Below are 16,643 nucleotides of genomic sequence, written 5' to 3'. Positions count from 1 at the left end.
GCTTAGGCAGGGCAGCAAAAAGGAGAAATAATGCAGTGTAGAAGATTTTTAACTTCTCTTGCCCAACTACTGTGAAGTCTTAAATGATACACTGCACACACCTTTGAAGTAGGATGAGTTTTGTGTTTTCTTCTGAACGCTGATGTGAATAGTCAGGATTCTCCATTGAAGTGAATGCTGTGATCATTGATGTACAGTGTTTTTCTTGGAACTGGACAAGCATGAGTTAGTTCCTTTGTCTAGTGGGGTTTTTGGTTTTTTTTCAGGCATACTAGAATAACATAGAGTTTTAAAGGGTTACATGGGACAAGATCAAGACTTAGCCTTTGGGAGAGTCACGAATCTGCCTCATCCTGAAAACATCCCAAAAGGCAACCTGCAGTAAAACACTTGTTTGTGTTAATAGTTGGTGATTAAAGGCAGAAGTAGCATTTACTTGCAACTTCTTTCTTTTAATTGTTGCTTTCTCAATTTTAGAAACATACTTATTTGTATTTACATACTCATTTGCTTTAATGAGAAGAGTAATGTTTTCAAGAAAGGCAATGCAGTTTGGTCTTCCTGAGCCTTAGCCTATGTGCAATACGTAGTTGTTTCCTATCCTGAAGATCTTTGACTTATTCATCCATACAATGGCTGTAGTTACTAAAGCATACTGAGCATAGCCACGCAGGTTTACAAGTAACTTCAGATTTTTATACACATACTTTAGTGAGAGGATTATTTGTCTATTTCAGCTATAAGAGCAATGTTAATTTATGAGGAAAGACAGTTATTTAATTCTTACACTATCCCCTGTCCTTAAAAGCTGAGACACTCCACTTCTTGCCTTCCCACTTCCCTTGGACATAGGATGAGACTGTGCTCTCTTTGTCCATTTGATTTTGATTTCCAGTCTCTATGGAAAGCAAGATCAGACTTTCCTACGCTGTTCATAACTGATTTCGTACTAAAATTCAATTGCAGAAGTCTGTTGAAGTGAAACAATCTGCATTTATGAGAGAAAAGCGTTGAATGTTATTTAGTTCTGGTTGCTAGTAGGAAACCTTTGAAAAACAGTCATTATAAACCATGTTTTACATTAGAGATATTCATTCTGACCTGTTTTCTTCCACAGGCTCTTCAGAGTAACCTGAAGTATTCTCTATTGCCAAGACGTCTGATCATCAGTAAAAGATTATCTCAGTGTTTGCATCCAGCACTTCCTAGTGGAGTACATTTAAAGGCACTAGAAACCTATGAAATAATCTTTAAAATAATTGGGACAAAATGGCTTGCCAAGGACTTGTTCTTGTACAGGTAAACTTCTCTTTAAAAGCTTATGCATTTCACAGTCTACTTTAATTAATTTTTTTAATTTTTTTTTTTCAGCTCTGGTTTGTTTCCTCTGCTGGCAAATGCAGCAATGTCAGTGAGGCCAGTTCTCCTTGGTTTGTATGAGAAATACTTTCTTCCTCTCCAAAAGTCCCTCCTACCTGGTCTTCAAGCCTTTGTAATTGGACTGCTGCCTGGATTGGAAGAAGGGTCAGAAATCTATGACAGGTGAGAATTAATGTAAAAGTAATATACAGTATTTTGCTTTCTTATGGAATTCTGAAAAAATATCTGATGGCTGGTTATGGAAAGAGCAAGTTTGTTAAAGGGCTTCTAAGGGCAGAATGATGACTCCCTGAAAGCTGCAATAAACAGCTTTGAAGTAGGAAAAACCTTTCCCCGTCTATTTTCATCTCAGGAGGAGGAAAGGAGAGGAGAAAAAGGAGGGATGAAAATCGATGTATTGAAGAAACAGAATGAAAAAGCATTTTTAAATGCTCTTCCAAATTCCTGAGTAATTGACCTGTCTTCCCAAACTGCTGCTCTGTAAGGAAATTCTATTTAAATATGTATTGTGACGGAACAGAGCAGCTGCATTCTCTCTCCTTTCCAATCTCTCTGTGTCAGATACTTAGCCTCAGTTTCTGAAAGCAGAAGCAAGAGGCAACCCTTACAGCATCTATTGTGGAAGAACTGTTTTACTCATTCCCAGACAGTAATGGCAATGGTAGTCAGGAGCAGGGAGCGTGTGAGAAGAGCAGCTCAGCACCCACTTGTGTAATGGCTTTACTTCAATTACCAGAAGTGTTTTGTAAGAACTCAGCTACCGTAGATTTCAAACAAATGTTGCTTAAACCTTTATAGTCTATTTCCATCTGTATTTACAGTCTGGATATGTTGGCTGTTCCCACTGTTTTTTGTTTGGTTTTTTTTTTGTTTTTTTTTTGAATGCTAAGTTATATATGATATGGTTGATAAAATAGTTGTAGATCTAATGTCTCAACAACAAGTGTTAGACTGAAAATTCTTATCAGTCACTGAAACATGTAAGAATAGGTCACATGTATTTGCAGCTTGGTAGTATTCAGCTGGCAATTGCAGAGCATCTTATCTGTAGACACGTGTGTACCTCATACAGTCTGCTATAGAAGGATGGATTTTATTATGTTTTCAGACAGATTTACAAGACACAGTGATGTGTAGCTTTCCTCTTTCTAACAGCACTAATAGCTGGGAATTTGGGAAGTAAGGGAATCTTTTGAAACTAAATATTCTATCCATCTCAAGACTTAATGAGATTCAGCTTATTTTGAAACTGCCTATAACTAGTGTCTATCTAGTGAGTTACTGGCAAATGCAGATTAGTTCCAAGATCCAGCTTCTGTTTGTATGCCTTTTTTTCCCTGTTCTTGATGGCGTTGTTTTCACCTTGCACAGACAGAAGTTGGCCGTATATTTCGCTGTGTGGAAGATTTCTGCTAAAATTTAATGTCGTCTTACAAACCACACAAATCGCATAAAAAAATATCTTTCTTTAGTTTCCTCGTGGTAATGATTTGGGTACAAGAAAGATAGGCTAGATTTCTTGCTGGGAGCTGTGCTGGATTAATTTTTAACTCAGCGTTGTGAGAGACATAGATACTGTATCCTTGTAATGCTTAAACACACACACACACACACACACACATTAAAGAAAATGTCTTGAAGGGTACTTTATGAGGAAATGGATAAAGAACATTGGGTTTGGAGTCTTTTTTTTTTTTTCCTCTCTTCTGTACTGGACTTCTCTGTTTTCACTCACTTCTGCATTCCTAATGTGAGGTTTCTGCACCACAATACTGACAGAGTTGCCAAAGCAGAGAATGTGCCTGAAGTCATAGGATCTGCAATGTAATTGCCATTTAACAAATTGCAGTGTTCCAGTTCTATGTGCAGTAACTGTGTTATTTTCTCTCACGTTTTTGCTTGTTTGAGACTTAAAAATTGAGCCCGTCGATTTTTAAGTACGAATATATGGGATATCTTCCAATACCCAGACAGACAAAATCAATTTTCACAGCCTGCCATCAGCTTAAAGTATTTCCAGCTCAGCAACAGGCACATCTCTTAGTCAATATTTTGCAATTAGAGCTCCTGCAGGTTTGGTCGGAGCTTAGTGTCAGCAGATAATTACAGGAGAAGCTTCCATAGCATGCAGAGAAACTGTTTCAATGCATGTGCACAGTGACAAAGGACTGAAGGTTGTTTGTTTGTTAATTTTGTTGATTTATCGTTGTTTGTTCTGGTTTTGTTGCTTGATTGCTTTTCTTTTGTTTGTTCTTTGTGCAATCACATGCTGGCCATCTTTCTGTGGAAAGGGACAATGCTGATAATACAAAAATAGAGGAAAAAAAATCTGTGGCCTACAGTACTGTGTGTAATTGCCTTTTTCTGATGTAAAACTATAGGAACAGAAATCTTTTCTCACGTCAAATATTCTTTCTTACAGAACAGATGCTTTGCTTGTGAAGCTCTCCTTGTTAATGGGCCAAGAAGTTTTCTATGGAGCACTCTGGGGCAGTGTTCTGGTCAGCCCATCCATTAGGCTGCCTGCTTCTCTTTTTGTTGTCAGTCATATCAACAGAGAGCAGTCTGGAAAACAGCAGAAGTACATGCTTGGCACTGATTATAACCTTACAGTAAGTTCATTATGTTTCTTGTGGAACAGTCTTACCTACCGTAATAACAGCATGCTAGCAAGTTGTATCTTCTCTGTATTGGATTAGAACATCATGCTCTTAAGAGTGAGAAAAAGAGAGGCTGAAAGGTCTGTACTTCAGAATTGCATTATTAGGCAATTACTTCATGGGAACATCTTACCTGAAATGTAACCAGAGAATCTCCCATGCATACTTTGTTCAGTTTGCAAAATGCAAATCTTCTGAATTTTCTGCACTTTTCCATAGTATTGTATACAGCCTTAGAAAACTGACTCGTGAGATAAACACGACACCTTGTCTCTGCTTGTTCTGAATTATGCCTTATATACCATGAATACCTTACATACAATTTTTAATGTAGATTTCTCAAATGTTTACAGTCCTAGAAGACAATTCTGAAATTTAATGCCTTCTTATTTTTTCAGTAAAACAGAAAACATCAGTAGGTAATTGGTAGTTGGCAGTAGTAATTGGTGTTGAGGTGATGGAATTACTGTAAAGTCAGCTTAAGTACTTAACATCAGCATTTTGTTAGACTTCACTTTCTGTCTGATAGTTAGTGGTACCATGTTGTGACATCCTGTATTGTTACAAAACCAGGTATTTTGTAAGTTTTAACAATATTTTAACAGTATTCTGCAAAATTTTTGGCTTGGCTCTTTTTGGAGAGGAAGTAAATGGGTGAATAATTATCCTCTCACGTAAAATAATATTGTTCGCCTTTAATCCAGTTTGGTTTTTATCTTTTTCCTCATGATTGTATTTTAGCTATGATCATGAAGTAAAACACCATTGTGCTTTCTTGTTGTTTCACAGATCAAGTCTTTGTGTGTATCAGTCCTGGATTCAAATGTCCTTGTGCAAAGAAACACTCTCGAAGTGATTCTTTTCTTCTTTCCATTTGATACAGCTTTGGTAAGAGGACTATTTTAGTATTGTCATATGTGCACTTTGTGCAGGGAGGTAATTACTGGGAAACTAGTCCAGGTGCCACCTCTGTTATCACTAAATGTCTGAACTTTGTACCTTGAAAACCAATAAAAACAGATTTTGCAGCTTCTCCTCTATCTATGCGTTCATACTCCATACAGCTAACTCAGTTCTACGTCATCAAAATGCTTCAAATGAAGCTGTGCTTTGATTCAAGTGTTGTGATATCTCAAATATGCTTGCAATGTTCAGGCTTGGGAAGCTGCACAGAGAAAAATATAGAGCATTTGGAATTGTTTATGCTAAACTAAGATAACTTCTGTTAATAACTAGAGAAACAAATAATACTTGAAACATTAGCTGTCCCCCATCATTTCCCAACTTGCCTTGTTGTGTAGTAGTTTGAAGGTACCAAATAACTTCAAGTCTTAAGATGTAACACAATGAAGTCTTCAGTGTTATTAGCTTAACTGTGGCTCTGTACTATAAATAGGAAAATAATCACACAGATGTGTCAGGCTCCCTTTTCTGAAATTTTTAGTAAACAAAATATTTTGTCATTGATGGTTTATTATCCCTCTTTTTTTCCCTCTCCCAAAACACAAATATTACTAGTTTTAAAACAAATACAAAACCCTCATTACCAGTTTGACTTGTTTCAGTGTTTGTAAACAACTAAGCTGTCTTTTTTTGTCCTAGGACAACAATGAAAATGCTATTCTACTGCGCAGGACTGATCTAGTCTATGTTCTGTCAGCAGCTACACAAACACTGTTGAGGAGAGACATGTCACTCAATAGAAGATTATATGCATGGTTGCTAGGTATGGTACAATATACAGCCAGCGATTTCAATATTCCAAGGACCTAAAAGGAAACTGTTTCAGTGCTTAAAAATATAACATGCTTTTTGAGTAGTTAATGAATGATGTTTAAAGAAAATGTTGTTCTGCTTGCATTTATAAAGTACCTGTTTGTCAAATGAATGCTTGATTTTTATTAAACAGGTTTTCTCTTCAGAGGTTGAATTCATTTCACTGTCCTGAATCACTGGGCATCTGATGAGTTATTTGTGGTTCCCTTCACAGTTCACCCCGGAATCATCTGAAAGGAACAGAGTGCCATTTTAACCTTGCTCTTTTGGAAGTAATAGCCTATTAAAGACTCCTTCATAGGGTTAATTGTCAAAGAAGGAGCTATAAATGAGCTCTGGCTTCTCCCAGTCTGCCTCTTTTTAAGTGCCAGAAGAGACTGAAAGTGATAGGACAAGAGTTATAATTGTAAAAGAGTTACTGTGTAATTGCATGAAACGTGCCTCTGATTACCCCATATCTAGACCTGACCTTGGTTTTGATTTACGTTTGAAGTTCACTATAATACACCTGGATGTCTCTAACTGTGTTGCAGAAGTTGTCCTTGGGCACCTTATGAGTTAGTTTCAAGTAAAGTGTTAAAATTATGAAGATAAAAAATGCAACGTAGTTTCAATACTCTATAAACAAGGTGTGTGTAGTTCTCTGTAGTGTAGGTAGTGGGTAATGTAGTGTTTCTTTGTACTTGTCATGCCTCGGTTTGTCTTGTAGGTTCTGATATTAAAGGGGGTACTTTTGCTCCGGAGTCAACAACTTCTGAAGACCATGCTATTTATTTTTTTGGAAAATACTCTAGGGATCTTTTAGTTGAGGTTGGTATTCATTCTATACAGATATTTTTATGATCCTTTTAAATTTTAGCACAAACTACGTCTGTGGTTCACTGCATCACTTCATATGTCCTTCTGAGCTTTCTATCCCTAACTATAGCATCCCCTCAGTGTTGTTACATTCTTCAATCTGAATGCCTTCTGTATTTGTCCCGACACAATATGTGCTTACAAATACAAATGGAATCTAATTGAAATTATTAAAAATGCCTCCCTGAATAAGATCAGCTCTTGAGTGCGCATGATAAGATGATATCATCCATTTGTCTATGTGGGGAAATTGGAGTTCAGTTGTAGATGATACACAAAATAAAACTTAGGAATTGTAGAGTCATGGAATGGTTTGGGTTGGAATAGACTTTTAAGGTCATCTAGTTCCAACCCCTACTTTAGGTAAGGACACGTCCCTCTAGATCAAGTTGCTCAAAGCCCCATCCAGCCTGGCCTTGGAAGACCAACTGTTAATAGAATGGAAATCTCTCTTCTAGGTATAACATTTTGATTCTTTCTTTTTACTAGAGCTTGGCTGAAATCTTACATCAGAAATTCTCTGAGTCTGATACGGAGGAACAGCATCAAGCTTATCTGAAACCTTTCCGCATCCTTATCAGTCTCCTTGATAAACCTGAAATAGGTAATGTTACTTGTCACTTCTGTTGTGGCTGTTAAAACTGTTAGACTTCTTGTTTATCAGCTTTGAAAATAGGACTCAGGATAGCACCCTGTGGAGTTCTTCTGAATTCTGATTGTATGTGTTTTGTGCTTTGCTGTGCAGGGGGACTGGTTTACTTGCCTTAGAACTGGTTAAGAGCTGTGCTTTAAAGCAAACACCCTCCAGGTTATTTCTGGCTTTTCTGCAGAGCACTGCACTGGATGCAGTGCACTACAGCCTGTAATTATCACAAGGAGAACCCTCCACTGTGCTCAGAGTCCAGTTCTAGGACTGAAGCTACTATCCTAGCTTCAGTATTCTGCTCTATTCGCTCCTTGGAGCTTAATCTCTAAGGTTTAATGTCAGACATCTCTACTTTCTGTCTTGTAAGGAGGCTTCTATCTGAAAAACTGCCAGTACTACTACTTCCTGGATTTGTTTTCATTGGTTGGCTGCTCGCAGGTCTTTTTGTAGGCCTGTACCAGTCAGACTGCACTGTTTTTCCCATTTACCTGCAGCTGCTCCAGCTGCAAATAACCTCCTCTGGGTTTGGGAGATGGAGGTGCCTCTGTCAGTGGCACTGTGTGCTTGCACAGGCCTGCCACTGCTGTGGGAGCTACAGTCTGAGGCTCTGTGACTGGGCTGTGAAGAGTTTCCTCCACTTCCTTGGTCACACGTCTATGCTCTTGTCTGTGTGAATTTCCCAACTCTGCATGGATGAGACCCTGCCAGCTTACCCTTCAAAGGTCAAGTTTTTTTCTGTGTCATAAATAAAATCTAAGGGGCTTAACAGAATTTAGTTTTTCAGAGTATTCTTATAAGAACCATGTACAGATAAGTCTTTCAAACTCTATTATGTGAATCTGATGGGTATGTGAGGTTAACAGGTCGTTTTTAGAAGCCAGTGCAGTCTCAATGACTGACTGTATTCCTCAGCATTCTAGGTGTTATTCTGGAGAAAGATATTAGTGTTGACTAAGCCTGTAGTCTTTATCACAAATAAAACTTATATACTGAGACTAAACTCTTTATTTGTAGGCGTCTGTGTATTACCATCGTTTTTCATGGGTCTGGAAAGTCCTCTTAAGTACATCGACCATTAAAGTAGTACCAAAACATTACCAGGACAAAGGAGAATTCTGTATTACTTCCCTATTAAATGAATGCCACCTTAATAGAGGCCGTTGTTAGTCTGTTTATCAAATGGTGCTTATGTCTCCTTCAGCTGTTAATTTTAATGTTTTGTAAGAATATCTGAAAAACAGTTGTAATTAATGAATATTCTATAAAATATTTTCATTTCCTGAAAACTATGTTGAAGGAAGAACAGGTGACTGAGGTGGTTGGATTAGTCACATATTTTATAATCTAATTTAGAAAGTGGATGACTGATAGTGGATAGCCTACTGTATGTTTTATTTTGTTGACAGTCATTGTTAATCTGAACCACAGGAAAGGATTATTTAGCTGAGCTGCATGATATGCTTTACTCTTTCTGTTTCAGTCAACACACAAATTATAACTTCTTTAGCTTTAAACCTGTATAACTTTCACTTCCTCTTCAAATGAACTTTAAAAAAAAAAAAAAGGCAAAACAAAACAGCAGAATCTTTGACCTTTTCTGCTACTTAGTGATGTAACTTTGTTTTTTCCTGTAGAAACACTCACTGGAATGCTTTATATACTCTTTTTTAATAGTTCCATATTTGGAATACTGTACATATAAATTGTTCATCTTTATGTGCAATTTTACATAAAATGAAGGTGTGCTGACCCATGACACTTGGGTGCACATGACAGCATACACCTGACTTCTGGGTTCTTCTTAAAACTGTGTATAAAAAAGCATGTTATGGTTCTATTTGACCAATTGAGCTTTCTCTATTGCAGTTATTTTCCCAGATTTTGTTCCTCAAAATCTAATCATGGCTACAATGCTGAATGAGTATTGGGAAATTTGCTTGTTTTCCTTACAGTTATAGATATGGTGATTATTTCTGGCATGTGAACTGCAAGTCTGTGGTATGCTTATACCCACTTACAGTAGATGTGCCTTACTGAAGTGTCTTAGATGTAAAATAGAATCAGTGCTATGACTTTTCAAGTACCACTTTAAAAGTTCCTAAAAATGAAAAATGGAGTATTCAACTAAAATAAATAATAATAATAATAAAAAAATCCCTGTAAGTACTTAATTTCATTTTGACTGAGATGTTTCCCAAAATCTGATGTTTCAAAAAGCCACATAATCATTTTCTTCATGCTTCAAAACTCATGTTGTTGTTGTTTTATTTAAATCTAGTTACCCCTAATTCAAATTTATACAAGCTTGTAACTGAACTACCTAGCAATGACTTTGATATGATTGCAGGGTTTATTTTTTTTTTTTCTCAAATTGTAGGGCCACAGGTTGTTGGGGACCTCTTCCTTGAAGTTATTAGAGCCTTTTATTCCTACTGCAAGGATGCCCTTGGTTCTGATCTCAGACTTAGCTACAATCAAAGTGGCAACATACTTGCAAGGTACAACTTTTCAATTATAAACTGAAACTGTCTCATATATATTTTATATATATATATATTTATCATATATATATATTTTATTAACTTGGCTTAATATATATATATATATATATATATTAAGCCAAGTTAATAAAAACTAACCTAATAAAGCAAATTTTTGTTTCAAAAGCTAAGTAGCCTTCTATATAAAATACCAGATTTCTTGTGACTTCCCTAACATTTTCCACGCGCCTGCTTGATTTCTTTGATTAGAAGAGAAGAAATTGAAGAACACTGCTTATTGTTGGCCGTGATCAAGTTCAGTAAGGTTTGATTTCTTTCATCTTGGAAGATGCTCAAAATTTAGCCATTCTAGAATCTCTTAGTCCTTGGATTGAAGCAATCAATATCTTGGAGGAAAAATAAGGTTTTAGATCACATCAGCTAATGCTGTAACATACATGCTCTTAAAATCTTTGCTGATATCTTTTTCTCTTCTTTTTTTTTTTTTTTTTTTTTTTTTTTTTTTTCCTTCCATGCAGTGCAATCAAAGAGAACAAAAATGCTTCGGAAATTGTCAAAACAGTCAATGTGTTGATTACCTCCTTAAGCACAGACTTTCTTTGGGATTACATGACTAAATGTTTTGAAGATTGTTTCAGGTATTTATGTTATCTAAAAATAGAGCACCCTCCCTCCCCAAAAATGATGCATAACAGCTATCTATGTAAGAACATAAAGTTTATCAAAGCATTTGCATTCTGGTAGGGCCTCAGTACAAGTTAGATTCAGATAGCTATATGTGTTGCTTCCTGAAATAATTAAATAATGCAAACTAATAATTGCATACAAAAAAATATTTTTTTAATTTTTTTTATTTTTATGTTTTAATAGCAGCTAGGACTGGGAAAGACTTAAAAGGAGAGGTGGATAGGGAAAATGCTTTTGTCTTTTTTTGGAGAACAAGTGTATCCTTTTTTTTTTCTTTTTAAATGTAAGACAGAAGGTTACACTTAGTCAGAGAGTCTACAGAGATTTGATATGAAAATTAGAAACACTGAGCATCTCTCATACATGCAGCAGTTCAGGTGGTTTTTGACAGGATGCTTTCTGCTGCTGTATTAGAAATCTCTTTTTACTTTACTTTAGAAGGCCTAACTGTTCTGCTGAAAGTATTCCATTGTAACAAGAATTTTGACAGGAAAATTTTTTAAAATGGTGCTTATTTCCATGCTAGAAAGAAGTCCACACAGACGAGAGATCTTCTTGAAAATGTTAGCATGCCTCCTACAATTTCAGAGCTCTGCACATTATTGGTGTTTCTTCTTGATGTGATTCCTTTGGTAAGGCAACCTGCAGTTCACTATTTTGATGTCTTTAGATGCCTAAGAACAAATAATTAGTAGATGATGTATAATAGAAGCAAGCAAGTATGTGTATGTGCATCTATGACATGTTTGGCAAAATATAGTTTCACATGCTGACTTCTATATGGTTATCCTTGCTATTGCCTAGCAAAATAACTAGCAAAATAGCAAAATTATGGTAATCCAGTGAAAGGAATGAGACTTCTTTGTCTCATAGTAGCTGGCAGACTGTCATAACTCTTTTAGGGTATGATCTGTTTTTTATCATACATTTATCATACAGAATGAAGGAAGAAGAATAGCTCTGAAGCAAGTTTGTACAGATTACATATTCGTGAACTGATGTTATCAGCAATTAACCAGTGTTACTACACAGTTAAATAATAATGTCTGATAGCTACTTTAAACAATACTTATTTATTTTAGGAACTCTACTCTGAAGTGCAGACTCAGTATCTTCCCCAGATGCTCAGTTATATGGTGCAGTCTCTCCTGGAAAATGTGGAGATATTAAGTTTGCCAGAACTCACTCATGCCTTAAAGACATGTTTTAAGGTGCTTAGCAAAGTGCAAATGCCTCCTTCCTATTTGGACGTTGAGACAGGAAGTAGAAATGGGGTAAGTATTTCACAAGTTATCGATATGTAAAATTGATTGTGACGAGTCTTGTTTTTAAATACTAGTTCTTTAATTTTAAATGTAGATGATGAACAGAAGCAATACAGATTTTCAGAACTTATTTTGTCCCCTTCCAGATTATTCAGTGTCCTGTAATTACTGTTATATTTCTGACTTGTTTCAGTTATTTGTGAGGGTGAAGTAGTCTCCTCTGAAACAGAGGCTATGATCCTATGTATTAAGAAAAAATGTGCTTTTAATAGTATTGAAAAGGCAGACAGCATCATGCAGTTCTTAAAGATGAGTTGACAAATCAAGCTCAGTATTACAGCTGGTTAGGTCTATAAGGCTTTTTGTTAATATTTTAGCTTAATACGATGTGGAATTACTTAGGTGCAGGAGACTGTTATGGCAAATAAGGAACAGTTGGTGTGAAGCGGTCACACAAGCACAGCCTGAATGTTTTTCAGTAGAATAAATAAATGCATTTGACTGAAAATAATCAAGCATAAATAATACTGTTCCAGTTGTAAAGTGGATTTAAGGAAATATTTCCATTTGCTAAGCATCTCTAGACAGGGATCTGTTGATGTTTGAGTGAAAGTGTGAGGACTACACAAATATTTGTTATGTTTTAAATGCAGTTGAATCAAATTAAATATCACTGACTAAATACTGTCACATTAATTATGTTAATGTTTCTGTTCTAGAGCCCGGTGAAAAAGGAAAATGTGGATGTAACCTTGGAGACTAAGTCAGAGCTGCAAGAGGAGGACGAGACTCCATTCCCTCCCCTGAAGTCAGAAGACAGCGGCATTGGTCTAAGTGCTTCCTCCCCAGAGCTCTCTCAGCACTTAGGAGTGCCAAATGTGACACTGGAGAGAGATGATGTCTGGAAAAAAGGAGGGAGCATTCAGAAGACTTTGCATTGCATCCAAGAGCTGGTTGCCAAGTTTTCCAGTAAATACATTTTTGGGATGCAATTTCAAGAAGCAAATAATGAAAGCATCTCAGCAATTAATCTGAGTGGAAAAGAGAAGAAAGAGAATGGCTACAGATTATCTGAGAGTGCCAGCAAGAAAAAGATTGCAAAGCAAATCACTGTACCTCAGTTTAAACAAATGCTTTCAGAATTGTTCTCAGTTCGAGGGTCACCATTCAAGAACAAGAGTTCTAACCTTTCTTCTGATTGCAACTCTGATAATAAGAAAGAAAAGGAGGAAGACTGGGACTTGGAACAAGTGATGCTTGTCTTGGGACCCCTTAGAGCTGACTGCAAGGAAGCTTTTGCTGCGGCTTGTCACCTTCTGTTGGATTGTACCACGTTCCCCGTCTATCTTTCGGAGGAGGAAATGGAGCAGTTGTATATCTCTTTGTTTCAGTTTCCTGGTAAGAAAAGATTCCTTTCATGGACAACTTGTGCATTTGGGAATACAAATTACAATGTGAGCTCAGTTACTTGCAAGAGATGCAATCAGTAGGTAATGCCTTTTGACTGATCTGAAGGCAAGTTGCCTATGAATTCAAGATTTACCACATCAGGGTATATGTTGTGTCTTGGGGATAGAGGACAATTCTTCTCAAGCATTTTTAATTATTTTTTTGAAGACTTTCACTGCAAAACTTGTAGATGATGGGATGAGAAGATCTTCTGGCCTGGGGTGTTTTTGGCAGATTTCAGAAGTTTCAACAGATCCATAATAAAAGAAGCATTAGGGGTTGATGGATTAAATGGAAAATCAGAGCCCATAATAGAAGCAAAATATCCATTTTCCTAACCTTAAAGTTCAAAGGAATTTGATTAAAGCTAACATATATAAAAAAAAAAAAAAAAAAATCCTGTATGATTGAAGGGCCTGTCTGTGCTAGGAATTTTCATTAGTTTTAGGAGCAGTTACTGGCTTGAAGGCTTGTTGACAAGACTGTTTTGTGGTGAATGATGAGGTGGGAAACTGAAATTTGTCTTTCACCTCAATACAAATTTCTGGTGTCTTCCTTAAAGCAACAGTGATATGCTTATCATTTACACGGGTGAGCTCTCCTTGATGTAGATGCTTGCATATTTGCAATGCCTTCCACTTGATTAAGCAATTTAGCTGTACTGAGTGTACTTAGAAGGCTTCCTTACATACTTGTGTTTCTTTGGAACGTTGTCCTAGGATTATGTAAGATTATTTTTGATATAATTTTCAACTGCGCAGCTTGGAGAAACAGTAAGGTTTAAAGGCAAAGGGGTAGAGACCCTCTAATAATGAAGGTGTAGGCTGAATGCAGTACAGAAGTTGTCTGATGAGGAGAAGGAAGAGTATTCATTTTATTCTGGTGGTTAAGTACTTGAAACATTTGTCTTTGAAGCTAGAGACGTGAATTCATACTTCAGACTGTATCCAGTCAAGTCCTAATAAAATGTTATCTGATCATTCTTGCAGCAGAGCTGAAAGTGGCTTGACATGCTGTTAGTTGTATCAGTTCCTTGTGTGCTTTATGGCTACTGGAATGATACGCCTCAGTGCAGTTCCAAGGAGCCACTTTTGATCAGCAGTCCTCTGTTGTTATCTCTGACAGTGACAGCTGGAAAATGGCAGCTGTAAAAACTAATTGTGCCTAAACAATCTGGAAAGCAGGAGTGCACTTGCTGTTGGGTCACTGAGGTCCTCTCTGCTAGGAAAAGTAGGGAAAATGTACACTTTGTTTTGAAGAGAGCTCTTCTGAAGCAAGGGGTGTTATGATAGCATCACAGCTGAATTCTGTAGTCATTTTTGTCTCTTGATCCTGTGAGCTAGATTGAAGAATAGTTGAAGGTAAGAGTATAATCTTTGAGTACCCTAATCTTTTTCACTTGTCTTCTGAGGAGGTTGTGATGCCAGCTTCCCTCTGTGGCTGAAGTCCTTAATGACAATATGCTGCTGTGTAAATGACTGCTATGTTCAGAATGTGTCCATCTTCACACTGCTGGAGGTGATCAACCATTCCCAGTCGCTAGCGCTTGTGATAGAAGACCGAATGAAGCGATACAAAGTCTCTGGCCACAACCCCTTCCTCGGGAAGCTGCAGATGGTCACGCTTCCTCCCATTGCTCCTGGAGTTCTAAAGATCATCTCGGAGAAAACTGATTTCTACCAGGTGTCAACCCTTTCTTTCTTTATTACTGCCCAGCTGTAAATCCAAGGTGGGGTGGGAAAGGAAGTAGTATCCATACGAATTTTTGGAGCAATATGTTTACTTCTGGTTTTGGTGGTTGTTTATTGTTTGTTTGTTTGTTTGTTTTTTGTCTTTCACAAGCATTTGAAAGAAATTGCATTCTTACTTGTGTACTTCACAATAAGATGTTCAGAAGTGAGAGGCTATTTTTAAATTGCTGGTTGTTTGTGTCCAAATTCTTGAGATGGAGGTAGATTTGAAGGGCTAAGTTTCATTATCCTAAGCGCTATACTTCAGAGAACTTAGATACCACTCAAATTTTTCAGTAAGAGTCAGTACTAGAGGATAAATAATGATGCAAACATTCTGTCCTCCTTGTTTTGATTGCATCTACTTCAAAGATGCTTTCCTCATCTCAACCATTTGTTGGTATCAGAGTTCATTCCAACCTCTTACTGTTTATTACTCCGCTTCCAGCTTCTGTGCCTGATATGTGTGATCTGTTTTGACCCAGAAAATAGAAGCAGAAGTGCTTTCCTGAACTCTGATGCACATCTACTTGAATTACCTACCCTCTAATATCAGAGTTGGAAAGTATATTCCTTTAGGTTTAAGTGTATGACCTGAATTCTTGCTCTTTACTAACCTAGGAAGATTTGGAAATATCTTTCAGCAACAGAGTGCTTTTATGCAATAGAAAGCTTTGAAGTCAGTGAAGAAATGACATTGTTATTGCCTATTCATTTTATTTTATTTATTGTTTTTACTGTACCCTAGAGAGTAGCCTGTGTGCTCTGGAATCAGCTGAACAAAGAGACACGAGAACATCATATTGCCTGTGTGGAACTATTCTATAGGCTGCATTGCCTGGCACCATCAGCAAATATCTGTGAAGACATTATATGCCATGCGCTTTTGGATCATGATAAAGTAGGTCTTGTATTCACTGAAGCCCGTTTGTTACTGTAGAGTTCTTCTGGTGTTTCCCAAACTGCAACCGGTTCCCTTCCATCCCAGGGTCTTTGCTTCTGTGGTCCCTCTGTCTCTCCACAGACTCTCTGTCCACTCCACTGCGATTCCTTGGGACTACTGCTAGATTTAATCCCTGAATACAAGCTGTATCAGTCCGTGCTGGAACATCTTTAGTTTTGGCCCAAATAATTTAGCATCTCAAAACTTGCAGTGTTTGTCATTATTTCTAAAATGACCTAAACCCACAATTGACTCTTAGTCCAACGCAGCATTTTATTACTTTTTAAGAGTATGCCAGCAAAATGTTGACCCCGTGTCTGCCTTAGTATTTAGTTCTCATATTAAGTAAGCTGTATTTAAATGAAGCCAGTTCTTAATTACTTTACTTACCTGGTTTAATGACAAAACAGTTCCGCGGTGACTTAGTGTTTATTTATGAGTCTTGCACAACAAAGCTTACAACAGCCTTCTTCATTCTCCAGCAATGTTTTTGTATTTTTCTGCTTGCAATTTTGAAACTTAAAAGTTTGGAAATATGTTAATGCTTTTCAAACAAAATCACCAATAATAAACAGTACCTGATACAGCAGTGTCTTTCCCATTTGTCATCCAACTTTCAGACCTCCCTAACATCAAACCAAGAGTAAATGTTTATAATACACCTAAGTCCTGAACTATATTTTTGGTGTATTGGTGCATCTTTGTGGCTGTCAAGGTTTGGTTGTGCATTCATGGATATTTGGCATTT

General features: G+C 36.9%; 1 protein-coding gene across 2 annotated transcripts in view; it reads left to right on the top strand.

Moving 5' to 3' along the window:
* The window catches only part of DOP1B (DOP1 leucine zipper like protein B), a 46,007-nt gene that overhangs the window by 6,597 nt on the left and 22,767 nt on the right, over window positions 1–16,643 (top strand). The window contains exons 3-16 of one of the 2 annotated variants that reach the window (XM_042867183.1): window positions 1,118–1,299; window positions 1,372–1,542; window positions 3,803–3,992; window positions 4,830–4,928; window positions 5,643–5,766; window positions 6,526–6,626; window positions 7,164–7,278; window positions 9,698–9,818; window positions 10,340–10,459; window positions 11,035–11,140; window positions 11,591–11,782; window positions 12,493–13,171; window positions 14,637–14,905; window positions 15,701–15,853. In XM_042867183.1, coding sequence (XP_042723117.1) covers window positions 1,118–1,299; window positions 1,372–1,542; window positions 3,803–3,992; window positions 4,830–4,928; window positions 5,643–5,766; window positions 6,526–6,626; window positions 7,164–7,278; window positions 9,698–9,818; window positions 10,340–10,459; window positions 11,035–11,140; window positions 11,591–11,782; window positions 12,493–13,171; window positions 14,637–14,905; window positions 15,701–15,853 — 2,622 coding nt within the window. Of the gene's footprint in view, window positions 1–1,117; window positions 1,300–1,371; window positions 1,543–3,802; window positions 3,993–4,829; window positions 4,929–5,642; window positions 5,767–6,525; window positions 6,627–7,163; window positions 7,279–9,697; window positions 9,819–10,339; window positions 10,460–11,034; window positions 11,141–11,590; window positions 11,783–12,492; window positions 13,172–14,633; window positions 14,906–15,700; window positions 15,854–16,643 lie in introns of both variants that reach the window. The other variant, XM_042867182.1, reaches the window with a different exon arrangement.

The sequence above is a fragment of the Lagopus leucura genome, unplaced genomic scaffold (genome assembly GCF_019238085.1).
Source record: "Lagopus leucura isolate 7727_CA_CO unplaced genomic scaffold, USGS_WTPT01 Super-Scaffold_100001, whole genome shotgun sequence".
NCBI classification, from domain to species: Eukaryota; Metazoa; Chordata; class Aves; order Galliformes; family Phasianidae; genus Lagopus; species Lagopus leucura.
This window is presented reverse-complemented; position numbering and strand designations above follow the sequence as displayed.